This window comes from Sphaerodactylus townsendi, linkage group LG11 (assembly GCF_021028975.2).
Source record: "Sphaerodactylus townsendi isolate TG3544 linkage group LG11, MPM_Stown_v2.3, whole genome shotgun sequence".
Lineage (NCBI taxonomy): Eukaryota > Metazoa > Chordata > Lepidosauria > Squamata > Sphaerodactylidae > Sphaerodactylus > Sphaerodactylus townsendi.
The window spans coordinates 53,208,741-53,227,904 of record NC_059435.1 but is presented as its reverse complement, the minus strand read 5'-3'; the positions used below and the strand labels follow the sequence as shown (position 1 = coordinate 53,227,904).

The 19,164-nt window shown below is 40.2% G+C and overlaps 1 protein-coding gene across 8 annotated transcripts in view; it reads left to right on the top strand.

Annotated features, from left to right (window-relative positions):
• Positions 1–19,164, top strand: part of ADAM22 (ADAM metallopeptidase domain 22) — a 122,278-nt gene that overhangs the window by 22,404 nt on the left and 80,710 nt on the right. For all 8 annotated transcript variants that reach the window (XM_048511219.1, XM_048511214.1, XM_048511213.1 and 5 more), the window contains exon 3: positions 1,762–1,838. In XM_048511219.1, the coding sequence (XP_048367176.1) occupies positions 1,762–1,838 (77 nt within the window). The remainder of the gene's footprint in view (positions 1–1,761; positions 1,839–19,164) is intronic.

Here is a 19,164-nt window from a genome sequence, read left to right as displayed (position 1 = left end):
TCTCCTCAATATCCTTTTTGAGATGCTCCGACCAGAACTGGACACAGTACTCCAAGTGCGGTCGCACCACTGCTTTATATAAGGGCATGACAATCTTTGCAGTTTTATTCTCAATTCCTTTCCTAATGATCCCCAGCATAGAGTTTGCCTTTTTCACAGCTGCCATGCATTGAGTTGACATTCCCATGGAACTATCAACTAAGACGCTTAAATCCCTTTCCTGGTCTGTGACTGATAGCACTGACCCCTGTAGCGTGTATGTGAAGTTTGGATTTTTTGCCCCTATGTGCATCACTTTACATTTTGCTACATTGAACTGCATTTGCCATTTCTGAGCCCACTCACTCTAATTTATCAAGGTCCGCTTGGAGCTCTTTTGCAACTCTTGTGGTTCTCACCACCCTACATAATTTGGTATCATCTGCAAACTTGGCCACCACGCTACCCACCCCTACTTCCAGGTCATTTATGAATAGGTTAAAGAGCACTGGTCCCAAAACGGATCCTTGGGGGACACCACTCCCGACATCTCTCCATTGTGAGAACTTCCCATTTACACCCACTCTTTGTTTCCTGTTTCTCAACCAGTTTTTAATCCATAGGAGGACTTCCCCTCTTATTCCTTCATTGCTGAGTTTTCTCAACAGTCTCTGGTGAGGAACTTTGTCAAAAGCCTTTTGGAAATCCAAGTAGACAATGTCCACCGGTTCACCCCTGTCCACATGCCTGTTTACACCCTCAAAGAATTCTAGTAAGTTTGTAAGACAGGATTTGCCTCTGCAAAAGCCATGCTGACTCTTTCTCAGCAGGTCTTGCTTTTCTACATGTTTTATAATTTTATCTTTAATGATAGATTCTACTAATTTACCAGGAACAGATGTCAAATTTCCCTCCCTCTTGAAACCTTTCCCAGGCTCCACCCCCTCCCCCCAAATCTGCAGTTGTTTTAGAACTCAGAGCTGGTAGTACTGTTAGTTGAATATTAATAACTTTGAGGCAAGGTCCACCTCCCCCTCTCCAAACCGCCCCCCTGACCTTGTTCCTTGGGCCATAACAGCATATGGGAAAACACAAGAAGCAGCCCCCAGCACTCTCATTGCACCATTATACTCTGTATTCTTTGGGAGAAGCAATAATGGTAAAAGTTATATAAAACTGAAATAGGTTTATAGTATAGATATGCCCACCTAGATGGCATGAACTTCAATTTGCTAATCTCCAGGCAAGATTTGAAGTTTTCCTGAATTTATAATTGATGTCCAGATCACAGAGATCAATTTCCCTAGAGAAAATGGGAAATTCAGAGGATGGAATCTGTGATATTGCATCCTGACTGAGTTTTTTCTCCAAACTCAGTCCTTCCAAACTTCAGGAATTTCCCAAACTAGAACTGGCAAATTCGTATGAACTGCAATTACAACTACAGTGCTAGGTGAAAAATATGAGTTTTGTTCATTTTTAAAAATGCTTGGAAAATATCTAACTGCACGTAATTTAGCAAATTCCTTAATTGTAGGCATCCTGAATATGACTTAAAATGTAGGAAGGGAGATGCTGTAAAATTTTGTAGAAAAGACAGAGACATTACAATCTGGGGGAAAACCTTGAAGTAAATAATTCAGCCTAATTGCATACATCTGAGTTGATACTATGTACATTTTCTTCATTATATATTTACAATGTACATTTCTTCTTATATATTTCCAGAATACCCTGGGGATAGTTGAATGCTAACCCATTTCAATTATTTTAACATTGCAGTCTACTCATATTGCCCGAGCCAGCTTCCAGGTTGATGCTTTTGGATCTTCTTTCATCCTGGATGTAGAGTTAAACCAGTAAGTACATGAATGTATAAATACATTGATATTAGAACAGTACACTTGCATTCTTAATACGCTATGCCTTATTTTTATGTGTTTCTAATATGGTACCGGTTTTATTGGAACCTTATGTGGTCTCAAGCTTGGGAATTCCTGTTGATGTGGAGTGAACAAGAATTCTGGGGGCCAGGTGGGGAAATTTTGTGAAAGAAAAAAAACTAATATGGTATGTTTGGATAGGCAAGTGAATAGAGGCTCAATTCAAGATGGTAAATGGGTATTATAAATGCATTGTATTTTTTTTCGGGGGTTTGAATATAAGCCTAAAAGGTGAATGGTTGCATTGAGAAAAATACTTTCTGTTTTTTTCTTTTAAGTGTCCTTGCAAAGCTGTTGTCATCTAGACCTCTCTGTTAAAAGCAGGCACAGAGGAATCGTTGTTTCCTGAGCTGAGACTGAGAGCCTGTATTCAGCCTTTGACATTAATCCAGTTCAGTTTGTAAGAACCCTGTGCACACACCATAGTCAGCTTTTCATTTCCCCTTTGCAGTGTGTAAAGATAATTTAAACTCCTAACTTAAATAGTTTCTTCTAGCATTGTATTGTATTGCAACTATAAAAGATGTAGCTGTGGCTGGTTCCATGTCCCACCCAACTATTTCCCACCTGCTAATAGAGAGTGGCTCATTCTGCACATGCAGAATAATGCACTTTCAAACTGCTTTCAATGCTCTTTGAAGCTGTGTGGAATGGCAAAATCCACTTGCAAACAGTTGTGAAAGTGGTTTGAAAATGCATTATTTTGCGTGTGCGGAAGGGGCCAGAGTGTCATGGTAAAAGATATGGTTGGGCAGGATTCACGCATACAGATTTGATGGCGACAGGAAAGGACTGGAGTTTGCAATCAGGATTGCTGCTGTTAAGATATAGCATCTAAGTTCAGCTCTTTTTGTCTAAGCGCTTGCATAGCCTCCTTGATTTGGGAGTCTGCTGTTTTTGGAATTTGTGTCTCACTTCATCCTAGCTACGGTAGTATCCAGTGAACGCTGTGTCTTGCGAGGCATAGGATTGGACCCTATAACTTTCTTTTCCACCATGTTCTCCTCTCACTAAGAAAGACTTTAATAAACAAAGACAGACTGTTCTTTACCAGAGGAAGCATCTCTCCATGAGAAAAAGTCACCCTCCATTGAAGGAAGTCTTTATTGAAGAAAGACTTAGTAGAAGAGAGCCCTTGAATCCAGTTTAGTGGTAGTAATGGGAGCCATCTGAAGGAGGAAAGAAGAGAAGATAGCAGCAAGTGAAAGGAAGACATTTCTCACTTTTTCCAGTGTCTTTTTGTGTCTCTTTTTTGTGGTTTCAAAAAACAAAAATCCAGAAGGGCATAATTTGAGGGTGTTTTGTTTTTTAAATACAGCTTATCTCTACACGTCAGGTTTCAGTAAATAAATAATGTTGTCTATACAGTGCACTATATTTTACTGAATAGTAGTGAAATATGGCTGACGGCAAAAATAATATAAGGAGGGATTGCTGTGAATGAGCTAACAGCTTTTACTTTAGTATTACCACCTTTCTCCAACAGGCCATGGAATCAAACACTGATGTGCCATTTTAGCTCTTTCCTCAGTTGTTTGAGTTGTTTCTCTGTCTCATCTCTGACTGGGATAAATGAAGGGGCCTAAGGTGGGAGAAAGGTGCATCACTTCCATCTTTGGGCACCTTTCTGCTAGACATTTTGTTTTGGACCTGGTGCAGATGAAGACATTCTCTTCATTGAAATAGTGAGTGAAAATCACACACCAGTATTTAACTGTCCAGTCTGCCAACATTAGAAATGAATATAAACAGGAAACTGAAAGCCTGTTCAATGGTGAGCAACTGCCATTTAGTGATTTCAGAACTAAGATCTGGCCAACCTGAGTTCAGATCCCCACTCTGTTATAGAAGCTCACTGAATGGCTAGCTGCATGCTCTCAGCCTAACCTACCTCACAGGGTTGCTGTAAAGATAAAATGGAAGATAACAATGTAAGCCGCTTGGGAAGAAAGATGGGGTACACAAGAAGTAAAATAAATTGCAGAAATAAAAAAAATTCAAAACACTATGAGTTAATTCTTTTGAAAATTATATCTGTCTTTATCCTGAAAAGAACAGCACTTCAATCAATGGTGAGTACTTGCATTGTTAATCACAGAAGGAATTCTGGTTGTTTAACTTATTTACAAAATTACAAAATTTACAAAATGTTGTTTTCGGCCACTGTGTGTAATATTGTTTGGCTTGGTGTACACCGCCCAGAGCCCTTCGGGGGTGGGCGGTTTAAAAATCTAATAAACAAACAAACAAACTTATTTACAAAATTGGGTAACAAAACTTGGGATATGTTAGTTAAGGAAGGATGTACATAAAAAATGAAGTTTGTCAAAAATCTGCAAAATTTCATTTGACTTCCATTCCTAAATCTTATCAACAGGGATTTCACATTCAGAGACCCCACCTAATCAATATCAAACAATACTACTGTTGATTAAAAATACAATATAAAATAAATACCTGTATATATGGCAAAGATGTGTTTCTCTCCATGGCACAGTGTGGATTGTTTTATGTAGTTGTGTATTTGTTTTGTCCACTTCTGAGGTAGGAGCAGGATAAAGTGTATTTGCATGTGTCAATGTGGAGTTCATTTGTACTTGCATTTGTATGTGTCTGGGTGGAGTTTGTTTACAGTTGAATTTGTAGTGGTGTATCCTAGTGGTTTGAATGTGTGTGTCTCATCTCAAAAATCCATGAGGTACTGGAGGCAGTGGAGGGAAGATGTCTGTAGTATCTGGTGTACTGGTGAATGGTGTTTGAATTATATTTGTATATTATATTTGCATTGTGTGAAATAGTGGAAACAAAACTGTGTGATAAGTGTATTTTTATTGTTTCCTTAAAGAATGAAGGCTCTAAATATTATGTAAACACAAATACTTTAGCTTTGACTTCTTGAGAAAGTTAAGGAAACATTTTAAAACCATTTTGGGGAAAAAACTTTATCAGATATAAGCTGTATCTTGAAAAAGGATGAAACACCATTCCTTGCTTGGTATAAAATGACATAGTTGTTAGTTGAAGAGGTACAGATTATATTTTGCATGAGTTGAGAGAGATGGCCTCTCCTATGAAGATTGCAGTTGCTCATTTTAATGTAGAACATGTGTAAAGCTAAGCAAAGGACAGGTCTTTAATGAGGGATGTTATTTTTACATGTGTGGAACAGGTGGTGGTTGTGGATCAGTGTGTGTTCTGGGGTGGGTTGCAAGATGTGTGCTGCTATTGTGATAGAGAGATGATACCACTTGCAAATAACCAGATGTCCATGGAGGGTTTTATTTAGATTGCAGCTTCATTGGACACTTGCAACTTTTGGGACATTTGGGGTCTAGAATAAGTTGGCCTACTTGACATGTGGAGCACATTAGAGTAATGGGATTGGGCAAAATAATACTTTGGTGCTTGAAGTGGAGAATCTCAATGGCAGCTATTCTAATGGTAAAAATATTATCATGGGCCGTTTCCGCACGGGCAATGAATGGCGACCTGGAGACGGTAAAAACACTGTCTCCAGGCTGCCATTAGCACGGGGGGGGGGGGGGGGCGCCGCCCACCCGGCCTGAAGCCGGAGTTTCCCCAGAGCGCTTCCCAGCACTCTTTTTAGGGAAACGCCGCAGTGAAGCCGCTGCTGAGCGAACGGCAGCGGCTTCACGCCACCTCCCCCCACCCGGCACTCACCTTGTCCCCGGGCCTCCAGCGCGTCGCCGAGGCCTGGGGACACGCTCCCTTGCCCTGTGCCGCTGGAGCAGGTGCGCAGGGCCAGGGGGGCATGTCCCCAGGCTTCGGCGACGTGCCGGAGGCCCGGGGACATGCCGGGTCGGCTGGGCGCCGGCGTTCCGTCGCGCCGGCTGCCTGGCTGTTCCCAGGACTGTCCATGCGGACGGTCCCAGCGTCGTCGGGTCGGCGTCATAAACGCCGACCAGGCTGTTTCCGCCTTCGTGCGGAAACGGCTATGGACTGAGGTGGCAACTTTCTGCCCCTTTTAGTGAAATCCTAAAATCCACTGCCTGAGTTATTATGTCTAACTTTACCTAATGATACGGCTGACACTGAAGTGGAAGCTGAGTTTCACCTTGCCTGTTTGTCCAGGGGGAGTTGTTCTCCTTTCTGCCAATGCTAGTTGGAATGATGTCTGTATGGGAAGGTGCATGTTATTGTACAAGATGGTTTCAGGTAATGAGTAGAAGCACAATTCATTGAGATTGTGTGGTAATGAGTAGGAGCACAGTTCATTGAGATTGTGTGCAGATTTTGCTTCAAAAAATGAGAATTGCACAAAACTCAAACTTTGTATCTTTGCATGAGAAAAGTACCATCAAGTCACAGCTGATTTATGGTGACCCTGTAAAGTTCTCAAGGCAGGAGATGTTCAGAGGTGGTTTGCCATTTCCTGCATTGGGTCACGACTCTGGAATTTCTTGAAGACCTCCCATCCAAATACAAGCTAGGACTGACTATGCTTAGTTTCTGAGTTCCAACAAGGTAAGGCTGGCCTAGGCTATCCAAATCAGGGCTGGGAAAATCTTATACGTTTCTTATTTAGAAAAAAATAGCCTTGAAACTTTTTGTTGAAGTGTCATGTAAATTGTAAATCCAGAACATATTTTAAATTTGCCCTACATCATGGAAACTCTTAACAAGAAAAAACAATAGCACATGTGAGTTTGATGGCGACTTTGATAAGTGGCTGAACCTGGATCAAGGACACTTGGGTTTGAATCTCAGCTCTTCCCTGGTTTTCTAAGATAGTCTTGAGTAAATATTTAACTAAGGCTCAAACTGGAGATGACAGAGAATCTGAATATCTGTTATTAAGATCAGAGATCTTGAATGGTATAAAAATCTCCACTGTAATCTTCATGCTTCTGTGTCTCAATCACATTTTTTTAAACTATAAGTGTGCATGAATTTTAAGTAAGATTGATTTGCTAATTAATCTGGTCGCTTGTCACTAATACTACTGTTGTATAGATTTTCGCTTTATCTATTGTATTATTCTCTGGGGTAAGCAAGGCAGCAGTTGTCTAATTAAAGCTTCAAAATGATTAACTTCTCTGTACAACTTTTCTCAACGAAAGTTCTGAGCAAGCCAGGTGAGTAAATTTTGAATTAGCAACTAGGAAGGGATAAAAATGTAAAGGTTTGTAAAAAAATGGGGGGGGGGGATTTCTCCATTTCCCTTTAAGGACTTTCCCCCCCAGTTTTCCCCCTTGAAAAACTGGGAAATTTTGGTGAGTTCAGAAAAAGTTATAAATGATGCATTTGTTATTATTAAATCAGTGGAATATGTTTATTTTTGATAGAAAATAAGTGTTACATGGATTTCAGTTTTTACCAACATTTCTGTGTCTTCCCAATAAATAAACTTGCATTTCATTGTATTGTCGAATACATTTTATTGTTGAACACATTGTATTGTCGAATACCCCCCCCCTTGCATTTCATTCTCTCACACCTTGCTATACCTTTTTCAAGATAAAAATGACACCAGATTTGAGGATTCATCCGCCATTCCCTGGCCTGTCTTTGTTCTCTGCTTGGGTCCTAGCCTTGGGGACAGAAGGAGGTAGGTATCAGGACCCAAACAGAGCATTCTAGAACAAAGAGTTGTGACCTTTAGGATTAGATCATAAAGTCTATTATATCATTTAATAATCAGAAAGTGTTTTAATGAAGCCAGTACACAACTTCAGTTGACATGCTGGGGTTGGCTGCCCTTGACGGCCAACCCCAGGGACATTGGGAGAATGGAGAATTCTAAGATTTCAGTTCCTGTTTTGGAATAGAATGTAATATCACGACAATGTAGAAATTTCAAAATCTCTGTGGTAAAACCATAGAGGTTTTTGAAATTTCTTGAGCATCATGTCTTGTTCTCATGGGTTATTACATAATCCTCAGCTAAATATCCCCCAATGGGAACTGAACCGAAAACAAAGTATTCTTAATAGGGAAACCATTTCTGGAGTCAGAATAAGTAAACTTGTCTTATGTTCCTTCAGTTTAGTTGTATCAAACCACTCCTTGTGTGTTCCTCCCGAAGCTGCACACTTGGTGGAAGAGGACGACCATCCCAGATGCAAGGATGTTCTTTGGTCTAGGATTTATAATAGCTGTGATGTAGTGCTTTTCCACTTGACTAATGTAGTTGCATAATTCTGTTGAAGGTTTTCTCTAGCCACAAAAACAGAATTTGTAGTGAATCTCTTCTTGATTTCTTGCTGCTTCTGCTATGTCATGATTGCAGTAACATACCTGGAAGCCAATTTTTGTTAGCGTGCATTCAATAAAGCATTTTTTTCTGTTGCTGACAACTCTTCCAAACTACATGTATATACACAGTTTAGAAATCATTGGGTGGCTATTCTTGGAATTTCTTAATCTCTGTTAGAGGGCAGAATTGTTTCAAAATTACTAGAATTACTAGAATTCAAAATTACTAGAATTTCTGCTATGAACACAAACCTGTGCAAATTTGTCATTTTCAGCTATGTCTTTCCCCCCCTTTAATGGACCAAATAAAAGTTTTTCCTATGTAGTACTGAGCTTCTCAGTACACCCTTCATTTCTATTTCTTAGTAAATGATCGCGAATGTTGGATCGTTTTTGCTCTCAAAACAGTATTGCTCTTTGCCACCAAATTCTTTGGTCATTACTCATAAATATATTTTTTCAGATATTTCTTCTCCTTAAAAGTCAGGTTTGATTTATAATAAATATTGTTCATTCCTAATGGAGCATTCCTTTTGAGTTCCTATTTATAGTTGTAAAAGTATATTATAGATTTTGCAGCTAAGCTGATTCTGAGACACTTACAGCTGTATTTTAAAATCTTTTTTGCTTATAAAAAGCAGCTCTGTAGCAATCTGATCCCTAGCAGTAATCCTGCTTTGGTATATTCTTAATAAATCTGAGCTTTTAGTAGAGCATCTTCACCAGAGTGACCTCTTTAGGTGACTAAAAGCTTTTAAAACTATGTACAGTATTGAGCTGAACTGTTATGCTTGTACCGTTGTACATATTGATTATAAGTACACTTGGGACTTCATTTTAGCCAGGTCTGTTTGTTTAAATAGAAATATGTTTGTCATTTATAAAACTCTTTAAACATTGTACCATAATTATGTTATAACGAACAAACTCTGCCTGCAGGTTTGTATTTAAAAAATGACATTTAAATTTAGCAGAATAAGATTAATTGAATCAGAGAGTGTTATTTATAGAACATCTACATCGGTTTCCTTGAATCATGCATCTCAGAAGAATGTTGGTACTTTTGGTTTCTGAGTGTTACTTTTGGGGTGGAAAAGCAATTTCAAATTTTTTTCCACACCCATTTTTTAATATTTCATTCGTGAGAATGGAAAATTGCAACTCCCTTTTAAGCATGTCAGTGCAAGTGACAGCATAACATCTGGATGGAATTTCTTTATTTTGCTGCCAATATTTATGCAGTGTAATAAAATATCCTGCAAATCAGCATTAATTGTTCGTTTAGAAATTTTCTTCTACTCTTCAGATATTATTACTTTCTTTCTTGAATGGCACAGTTGCACTGGAACTGACTATTTGGCTAGTTGCAAATCTGAGCAATAACCCACTTTAACATTACGTCTTTTGTTAGAACTGAGAGGTGGATCCCCCATGGGTCTTGAGCAGGGCTCTTACTTTGTTCCTCTAGCTCTCTTTAGAAAGAAGGCAGATATGCACTGCACTCTTTAGAAAGAAGGCAGATATGCACTGCAAAGGCATTGTCGATAGCAGAAGCAGGTAGGTTTCCCTGTTTCTCAGTATACCTGCCAGTTTTTCAGAGAAAAATTCACAATGCCATCTTAAGCAGAGCTGAACCCTTCTAAATTCATTGAACTCTGTGGACTTAGAAGAGTCTAGCTCTGCTTAGGATTGTTTTGTGACAAATAGTGCTACTGAAACAAATGGGGATTTATGATTTTGGCTGTAATGAGAATCCACAATAAGTATTGCTCACAGTTAATGAGCTAATTTTAATTTTCACTCCAAGTCCTTCAAGTCTGGAGTGCAGTGTTCTTACATTAGATTATCAAGGCTTGTAGTTTCAGGGCTTCTCTCTGCCTCTTATTGTAGCAGTATAAATTCCATTTCTTCTTTATTAGTCCTGCTGAAAGAGGCATTCACAATGTAGTATACTTTTTCATGAAATAGTACTATTTCATACTATTTTTCGTAAAAGCGTATAGTGTGAACGATAAGCACATATTCACAGTTATGAGAACTGCGGGCTGACAGGATTTTTTGTTGTTAATGCTTAGTGGCAGACTCAGGCTGGTGCTAAATAATTTTCACATGTGCAGGGAGAAAAGAAGAACTGGAAACATTGGGTAGGATCCAGACAAAGTTGGCAATTCAATCAATTCCCCTTTCCTACTTCAGACTCCTCTTAAGTTGTTCTTCAAGGTTCCCTGTCTTCAGGAACAGTATTTTGTGACAGTCCGTGGGTCTCATTAGAAGGATGGAGGCAAGACAGTTCACTGATAGAACAGTTATCCACAGTGGGCTCATAGTCTACATCTGCACCTATACTGGTTCATTTCATACATTCAGCTGAATGTGTGGCATTTATTTATTTATTTGTTCAATTTAATATACCGCCCACCCCCCGAAGGGCTTTGGGGGCATGGTATGTTCCCACTTCCTTCAGGTGTTCAGGGTACCCATATATTTTGAACAGACGGTGTAACAGCTGTCAAATACAATAAAAAATTCTAAGTAAAATTTAGATTTCTGCATATGAGGGTTCTTTCTAGAGACATAAATGTTTGAAAAGTCTGAAAAACTGAAGATTTCAATCACTTGTTGCATGTTCAGGGTTGTGGCAGAATTTCATGAAATATTCCATTAGTTCACTTCAGTAAGCCTTTCTTTATGATGGCACAGAGCTATAGATTTTTAAAAAGCAAAATTAATCACAGCATACCTTAGTTTCCATCTTTAAAGTGTTGCTTTTAAATAGTGTAGCTAGAGTGTTTTTTAATGTCTTTAGAAAGATAGGTTAATTATTCACTAAGGCTTGCCAGTTGGCACTATTTATACTGAGCTTGGTGTTGAGTAGGAATAAAATCTGACTATATAATTACAAATACATTGCTGCATAATTACAAATACATTGTGGTTTTACAAAACTATGATCCACAGCTACAAAGCTGAAGGAAATTCAGTTTGCCATTCCACAGAGTAAATGGAAGAGGTCTCTGTCCTGATCTAGTGATGCCTGCACTGTTGCTTTTAGTGTAGTTTGGGTTCCCATGTACTAAAAATGAAGACCTGTGTTCCTTAGTACATGTGGATTGCATCTTTTCATTGAAAGAACTGCAGATATCCTTTTGTTTTCCAAGAAAGTGGTACTCTTTTTTGAATACAACTTTCGAAATTGGGTTCGTGGGTTTATTCCATGCATTAATAATGAAAAAAGGCAAAAAAGTGTTGTAAAATAAGAATGTGATAGAAATAATAAGTCAGATCCCATCCTTTGTTACTCTTTACTTTGTGAAAGAGTCATTCCTGCGTGACCCATTTTTTAAAACAGCAGTACTTAATTGTTGAACTGTCTCTTATTTTAGAAAAGATGCGGTGAAAAGGTGAAATAAATTATTAAGAACATTGAAATAATTAAAAGATTGGGAGCTAAAGCTGTTTAAGGCAAGATGAAAAAAATAATTCAAAATAGTTTAATAAGTGAATAAGCACGTTCATTATCGACTTTGGTTGACCTCCTTTTCCATTTTTGAAGAATAAAGTACTAACAAAAGCTGATAAAAACTAGCATTTAATTATATGGAACTTTAATAATTACTGAACAGAAATGATATAAAGAATATCCAACATGCTTAAAATTTTGAAATGAAGTTTCACTCTTATTCAAAATACTCAAGAACTATCTCAACATAGCAACCTGTTCCTTATTGTAACTTACGTTTACAATAGAAGTGCTTATAGTGTTAACATTCTGCTCTCTTAACACAGAGCAGGATATTTAATGTTGGTGTTAAATAAATTATGTTGGAATTATTCTAAAAACACATCCCATTTTCCTTTCTCATTATTCAAATAGTAAAAATAAAAACATATTTATATCATTTACAGATTTCTTTCTGTGGTTTTACATTTTTAGATTGCATCTACACTTTTATGTTACACGTTTTCCACATTTAATTTGTACAAGTATTCCACATTTAATTTGTACAGAAAACATTCTACTCTGTGTTCTTAGCCAAAATTGCCTTGGAATATTCCATCCTGTTTGTGAAACCAGTTCAGTTTGTTTAGGAAACCCGATCAAGGAATTTTCATTGTTGAGTTACTCCAGTGTTTTTAATTAAATTTTTGCTCTTGGCCGCTGGAAAAAATCATGGTCTCTTAATGGAGCTACAGTGTTGCAATGGGGCAAGCACTGAAACCCCTCCCTCCCCTCCCTCGCATGCTACCCCTCCCTCTCCCTCCGCTAGGGTGGGTGGGTCATGTCCAGATGCCGGGCCCACTCCCTCTCCTCTCTTGCATGCCACTCCTCCCTCCCCTCCCTCCCCTCCCCTTCCCTTGCATGCCACCCCTTCCCCTCCCTTGCATGCCACACCGCTTGTTTTAAAATTTTTACAAGATCCCCACTTCCATTTTTAGATGTGAGAGCTCAACTGCTACTTGATGAAACTTATTGGTTTCACATCCTATGAGAGTTGGTAGCTCTTTTCACCAGCTGCTTTCTTCTGCTGCAGCATTTGCTTCCTCTGTTGCTAGCACTTTCATAAGGTGCTAGCATAAAGTCTCCTTGGAAAAAAGATTAATATTACACATGTCAAAGGTTTAGTGCCTGAGAAATCAAGCCCTGCAGCAGAGGAAGGCCTCTGCCATGGCTGGAATGAGACAGGGGGAGAAATCCTATCCATAATTTGCTCCAGCCTGCATAACTGCATTAATTTCACTGTGCATTTGAACAGAGACTCTCCCTGTCCATTAACTTTAGTGGTAGAAGATAATCTATATCAGAGTTCCTGTACCCTGAAGTGCATATCCACTAAAGACTTAAATTGATTTAATAATCTCCCTAGGGTTTCCAATAGGGAGGGGAGACAATTGTGGACCAGTATGTATCTCTCACCCAAACATAGGTGCTTAAAGTGATGATTCTTTTAACAAGGATTCTGTTTATTCAGGTAACTGGGAAATGAAAATAACACAATTGACGATGCTATAATTCAGAATGGTTCAGGGAAACCCTTCCAGCCAGTCACTTCATGCGTACACTTACCCAGAAGAACAGTGCAGTCAGGAGAAGCAAATGAGGGACATCATTGACTTTTCCCAGATGGTTCCTATGTACAAACTTTGTACAAAGTTTATCAGCTGCACATCTGGCTACACGACAAACCTTGCTTTTTAACTAACCTCAAAGTATTTCAAGTACATGAACATATATTTCAGGTATACATGTGCCATTATTCATGTGACCTTGATGCATTTTCATGTCTTGGAGTTCCCTGTTTTGTCTGAGTTTTTATTAATTTCAGAGACTCTTGTGGGCTGGTGTGCATGGAAATAGTTGTACAGATTCAGACATCTCTGTCAGGCCTGATAATCATATTTTCCTTTCTAGCAAATATGTCCTTCTCTAATCTATGATAACCAGTGGCATATTTACCTTGGGGACATGGGGTACCCTATATACCCGGGCGCCCCCTAGTAAGGGGTGCAAAAATTTCAGGTTCATTTGTGTGTGTGTTTTAAGTGTTTTTTTCAGTTTTTGGCCTGCAGGGGGCGCAGCTTTTAGGTTAGCAGCACCAAAGTTTCAGGGATTTTTCAGGAGACCCTCCTGATGACACCACCCAAGTTAGGTGAGGTTTGATTCAGGGGGTCCAAAGTTATGGACTCCCAAAAGGGGTGCCCCCATCCCCCATTGTTTCCAACGGGATCTAATTGGAGATGGGGGCTACACCTTTGAGGGTCCATAATTTTGGACCCCCTGAACCAAACTTCACCAAACCTGGGTGGTATCATCAGGTGAGTATCCTAAAGATATCTTGAAATTCTAGTGCTGTTATCGTAACAATTGCACCCCTGACAGCAGGCACCCTCCAAATTTCCTCAGCTTCTCCTTTTAAATCCACCCACTTTGGCATGGACTTAAAGGGAGAATGCGAGGTCCCCAGTTAAAACAACATTGAAAGTGATGCTGTTTGGGGGTGGATTCCACTGAAGGTGTTTTGTGAGAGATCATGCTGACATTTGTTTGGTAAATGTTTTGTGAGAGTTTTACATGCTTAATACCCACTTGCACTGGCTGTTTCTTAGGCTATCAACTACCTCATAGGGTTGGTGTGAGGACAAAATTAGGAAAGAGAATTGGTGGGGAGAGAGCCATGTATGTTTTGCTGGGGGTGGGAGGTGTTCTGTGAACTGGTGCAAAAAATCAATGTTTGATCGTGGTGGGGGAGGGTGGCCGCCCAAACTCAGGTTTTGTCCCTGGGCTCCAGTTTGCCTAGATACACCTCTGATGATAACTTAAGTCCATATGTGTCCTGACTTTTTTTCCCATTGGAAGTCAGGCATGGCCCTGTCCAGCAGTAGTTTGTGGTATGGTTCGGTACCTTAGCAAATATCAAGCCAGATATATTTCCAAGTTTTTCTTTTCCATTTTCCTGATGCCTTCCTTAAAAGTCTGAACAGTTTAACTTCATTAAATGCCTGCGTGGACCTCACTGAGTTTCCTCAATACTCACTGTATTTCCTGTGGGGGCACCACCAGGGGCTTAACTGCAGAAAACCACAATTGGGGCAAGCACTGAAATTGTGCCCCCCCCCCAGCTGGACTCTGCTGCTCCAGTACGGCCTTCATGGGGCAGTGGAGTCCAGGCAGGAGCAGGGAGCACCAAGCAACCCTAGTAGTGTTGAAAGAAAGGAAGGCAGGCAAGAAAGGGAGCGAAAGGAAAGAAAAATAAAATTTCTTTATTAGTATTTCAAGATTTTTTTTGCTTGTTTGCAGAAGTCCTTACTTCTATATTAAAAATTACCAAGACTTAAACCTTTTCAGCTTCATAGTGAATACCTTTCTTAGTCTGTTTGGTTGCTTAAGTAAATAACTTGAGGTTTCATAAAGGAACACTTTTTAAAAAACAAAGTTTTGGAATATTCTTCCAAGGTGAACAGCTGTTATGTGTCATCTTGGCTTATGATGAGGATCTTATAAATTAATACTACCACCAGTGGAATTGCTTTCAACAAATTTTCCATAGCTCTCTGGAAAATCCCTAGGGCAAAAGAAAATTTCAACAGGCAGTCAGCTGAATTCCTATAAATCTTCATGAATGTTTGTTAGTGAATTGTTTACATTCATGTTCTAACATCATCTGTTGATAAGCTTAGCTCCCCGCCCTCCCCAGTAGCATTGGCCACACCGACAAGGGGTGATGGGTATTGTAGTTCATGAACATCTGGAGGGCTTGAGTTTGACACCCTTGATCAATAGTATCAAAAACCACTGAGAGATTAAAGAGAATCAATAGGTAGCTTTCCCCCTTTCATTCTCCCTAAAAAGGTCATCCATCAGGTCAACCAAGGCTGTTTCCGTGGTGTAACCATGTCTGATTGACATGGGTCCAAAAATCAATTTCTTCCAAGCATTTGAGCTGCCACCATTGTCTCTAGGATGTTGGCCAAAAATGTGGTGATTATCACCAGGTGATAATTGCCTAGCACCATACGGTCCAAAGAAGGTCCCTTCAAAAGGAGGTGGACCACAGCCTCTTTCAGAAGCTCTGACAGTATCCCTTCCATCAAAGAGGTGTTTATCACCTCCTGAGCCCACCCCTGGCCAGCTTTTATCAGTCAGAATGGACAAAGGTCCAGGAACTAGTAGTAGGCCTCATATTTGCAAGCAATTTTCCCATGTCCTCAGACCTCAAAAACTGAAATTTTTCAAATGAAACCAGACCTGATGGTGCTCCAGATACCTCCACAGGATGCTGGTTAATAGCAGAGACCAATGTCATGTTGATCTGAGCAATTTAATCCCAAAAGTGCACAGGAAATAATCAAAGCCGATACTAGGGGGCACCTTGGCCATAGTCCTCTGAGTGGAGGACAGCAAGCTATTAACCACCCTAAATAATTCTGCTGGATGGCAATTTATGGACGCAATGAGGGTGGAGAAATACATCTTAGCCACTGCTGCTTGGTAGGCCTGATGGGCTCTCACTAGTGTCCAGTCAGACCTGCAATATGATTTCTGCCACCTGTGCTCAAGCTGTTGCCCTTCCTGGTTCATTGCCCTCAGATTCCCAGTATGCCATGAGGCCCAAAGGAACCTCGTGATCTTACCATTTCAAAGGGAGACTAGAGCCTCGATAGGAGCACTAACCGTGCCACTAGGAATTCTTGGGATTCCATATTCCTCCAAGCATTGACCATCTTAATTGGTCCCCCACTCCTGCAGTAGAGAACATGTCCAGCTGAATGTGTCAAGCCAGAAACAAACTGAGACAGCCCCATGGTTGCTATGGAGGCTGCGAGGTCCCGAGTTGGACCATCACAGGCATTTTTGACATGGAGGTTGAAATCCCAGAACCAGAATCCCAGAATCCCAGAACCACTGTGCTGGGAGCTTCCAGTGCTGCCTCTGAGACTGCCTCCACCAGGGAAGCAGCTGGGCAATGGGTGAATGGTACCAGGAGCATTCCCAACTTGTCTCTCTGGCCAAGCACAAAGAACAAACTCTACACCGGCCAAAGGTTGGGAGGATCGTCTGGTGAGGGTGATGGATCACAGCCACTTCCCCACCCTTCTCCACCAACTTAACCTGGCACTGCACGCTGAAACACAGGTATCAGAGCTGGGTAGCACCAGGCCTCCCAGCTCACCCACCCAGGTTTCTGTGATGCACAGGTGGTTGGCACCCTTATCCAGGATGAGGACAGATTTGTTTTGGACTGACCTGGCATTCACAAACAGCAGCACCAAGCCAATGGGCTGGATGACACCCCCCCCCTGCTCTCTCAAGTCTAGACATCTATGACCCCTTCTCTTTTTTTCATAATGTGGACTACCTCCTTTGAATTTTCCTTCCCCTCCAAGTAAAAAGCTACTGTAGGTATTCCAATTTCTCTGGTTTTCTTTGAGTTTGTTGTTTATATTTTATATTTCCTGGTCAACTGGCCAATTTTGGAGCACTGGGGATGGAACTCTGCACATTGAAAACATCTTTTCAGACTTTCAGGCTTATTTCCTGGAGAATTTGTATCTGATATATTTGATTGCCTGGAGTATCATTAAAGTCTAGAATTAAGTCTTGTACATTATATATAGCAGCCTCTGTTGCCAGTTCTAACTCCACTGCTTTTGCTGAGGTTAAATCTGTCTCATCTAGCAGTTTCTTGGACATTCTCATCATTTACAGTACAGAAGAATCACCTTCAGATGAGGGAATACATATCCAGCCCGGGTATGTTCCTAGTTCCATCCCTATCTGTTCTGAGTGCCTTTGGAAGCCTCATCCAAATGTACTAGTTGTATTTGATGTTTTTAGGGATCTGCTTGCTTTTAATGGGACTTGTGTGAATATTTGTAAATAAAGTGATTTATCCAAAGGAAACATGCTGTCATTGTGCCTGAATTGCTGTCTTTCTTTATGTGGGGAGGTGGGGGGTGGGGGGTGGAGAAAAGTTAAATATTTAATGGGTATCAATAAGGCTGAGTCAGATATGTCCTTCAGAAGACTTCCCAGAACCCTTCATTATGAAAGAATATTTTTCAGATACAGGAGCCCTACTGGTTTGTGTTATGGTTTTAAGGAATTTCTGCTTTACTTTTTGTTATTAAGAATTCTCTCTCTCACGTACTGGGTAGCATATAACAAGATGACAGCAAAATGTCAAATTGTGGCATGGGTAGTGGCCCTTGGGTTCTGGTATATGCATAATAGTCTAAGACATTTCCCCTTTACATAATTTGGTTCCAAATCAATGAAGATTACAATGTTGATCTGCCATCTGTAATACAGAAGTTTAATAGTGCAGATTAAATCTTGAATACTTAATTTGAAGCATTTATATTTCTTTAAATGGGCAGTCCTTTCATTTCACTCTATAAGTATAAACACACTAATTATAAAATGGAGCTTAAAAATATCAGACAGCCTTTTGCAGATGTGATGAAGTTCTGGCCTGTTCAGCCTTTGGGCCTTCTTCAGTGATGATTCATGTAGATAAACATTAGAAGAAATCTTTTTGCATTGTGGATTTGAAGCAAGCAGTTGAAGGAATCGGATTTTTCTCCTTCATTGAAATCAGTAAACCAGTTTGATGCTGAATATAGCTTCTGTAAACCTGTTCTGTGAACTTCTGTTACACTTGAAATATGAACACCCAAAGTTGAAAACAAATTTATCTAGTGACCCCATTCTGCTATCCTTGTTTTATCATGTCTCCAAAGAAAGACTAGAATGGAAATCTGATTCAGTATCCCATTTGATAAAGGAAAAAGTTTGTTCTTTATTTGTAGCAAAAATTTGTGACACAGCGTAGATTGGGAATACCTGGAAATATCTAAACTGGAATAATATGGATTTCCTTTTCTATCTTAACTTTTGGAGACATTGCTAGAAAGAGCATGCACATTTTTTTTCAATTATGGTAATTTACCTTTAAATAAAAGTGAAAAACACAAGTGTGGGGTTAGGCAAATATATTTAGAAGAAATCAAAAGAGAATTTGTATTCTTCAAATGATTCTTGTATTCTTCAAAAGTTATAGTTAGATGATACCATTATAAGGACTAACCCAATGATGGCGAACCTATGGTACGGGTGCCAGAGGTGGCACTCCGAGCCCTCTCTGTGGGCACGCACACACAGAGTTCATCATGTGGGGGTTGGAAAATCACCCTCCCCCCCCCCACACACACACACATATCTAGGCTGGCCTGGGTCACTGAGCACAATGTGCGCGCATTGCAGTGAGCAGGGAGGACTTGGCTGGCGGGCCTGGTGCCTGTGCTCCAGGTGGCTGCTGCCCGAGAGGGGGGCACAGGGGAGGCAGAGATGCTAGAGAGGCACAGAGCATTGTGCGTGGGACTTCCTAGAGGCTACAGTAAGCTGACCCCTACTGTAGCGGGTGGGGCAGAGGAAGAGGGAGCCAACCATTTTTTTCTAAACTAAAACCTCAGTTGGGTGCTGTGTGGTTTTCTAAACTAAAACCTCAGTATTCAGGTTAAATTGCTG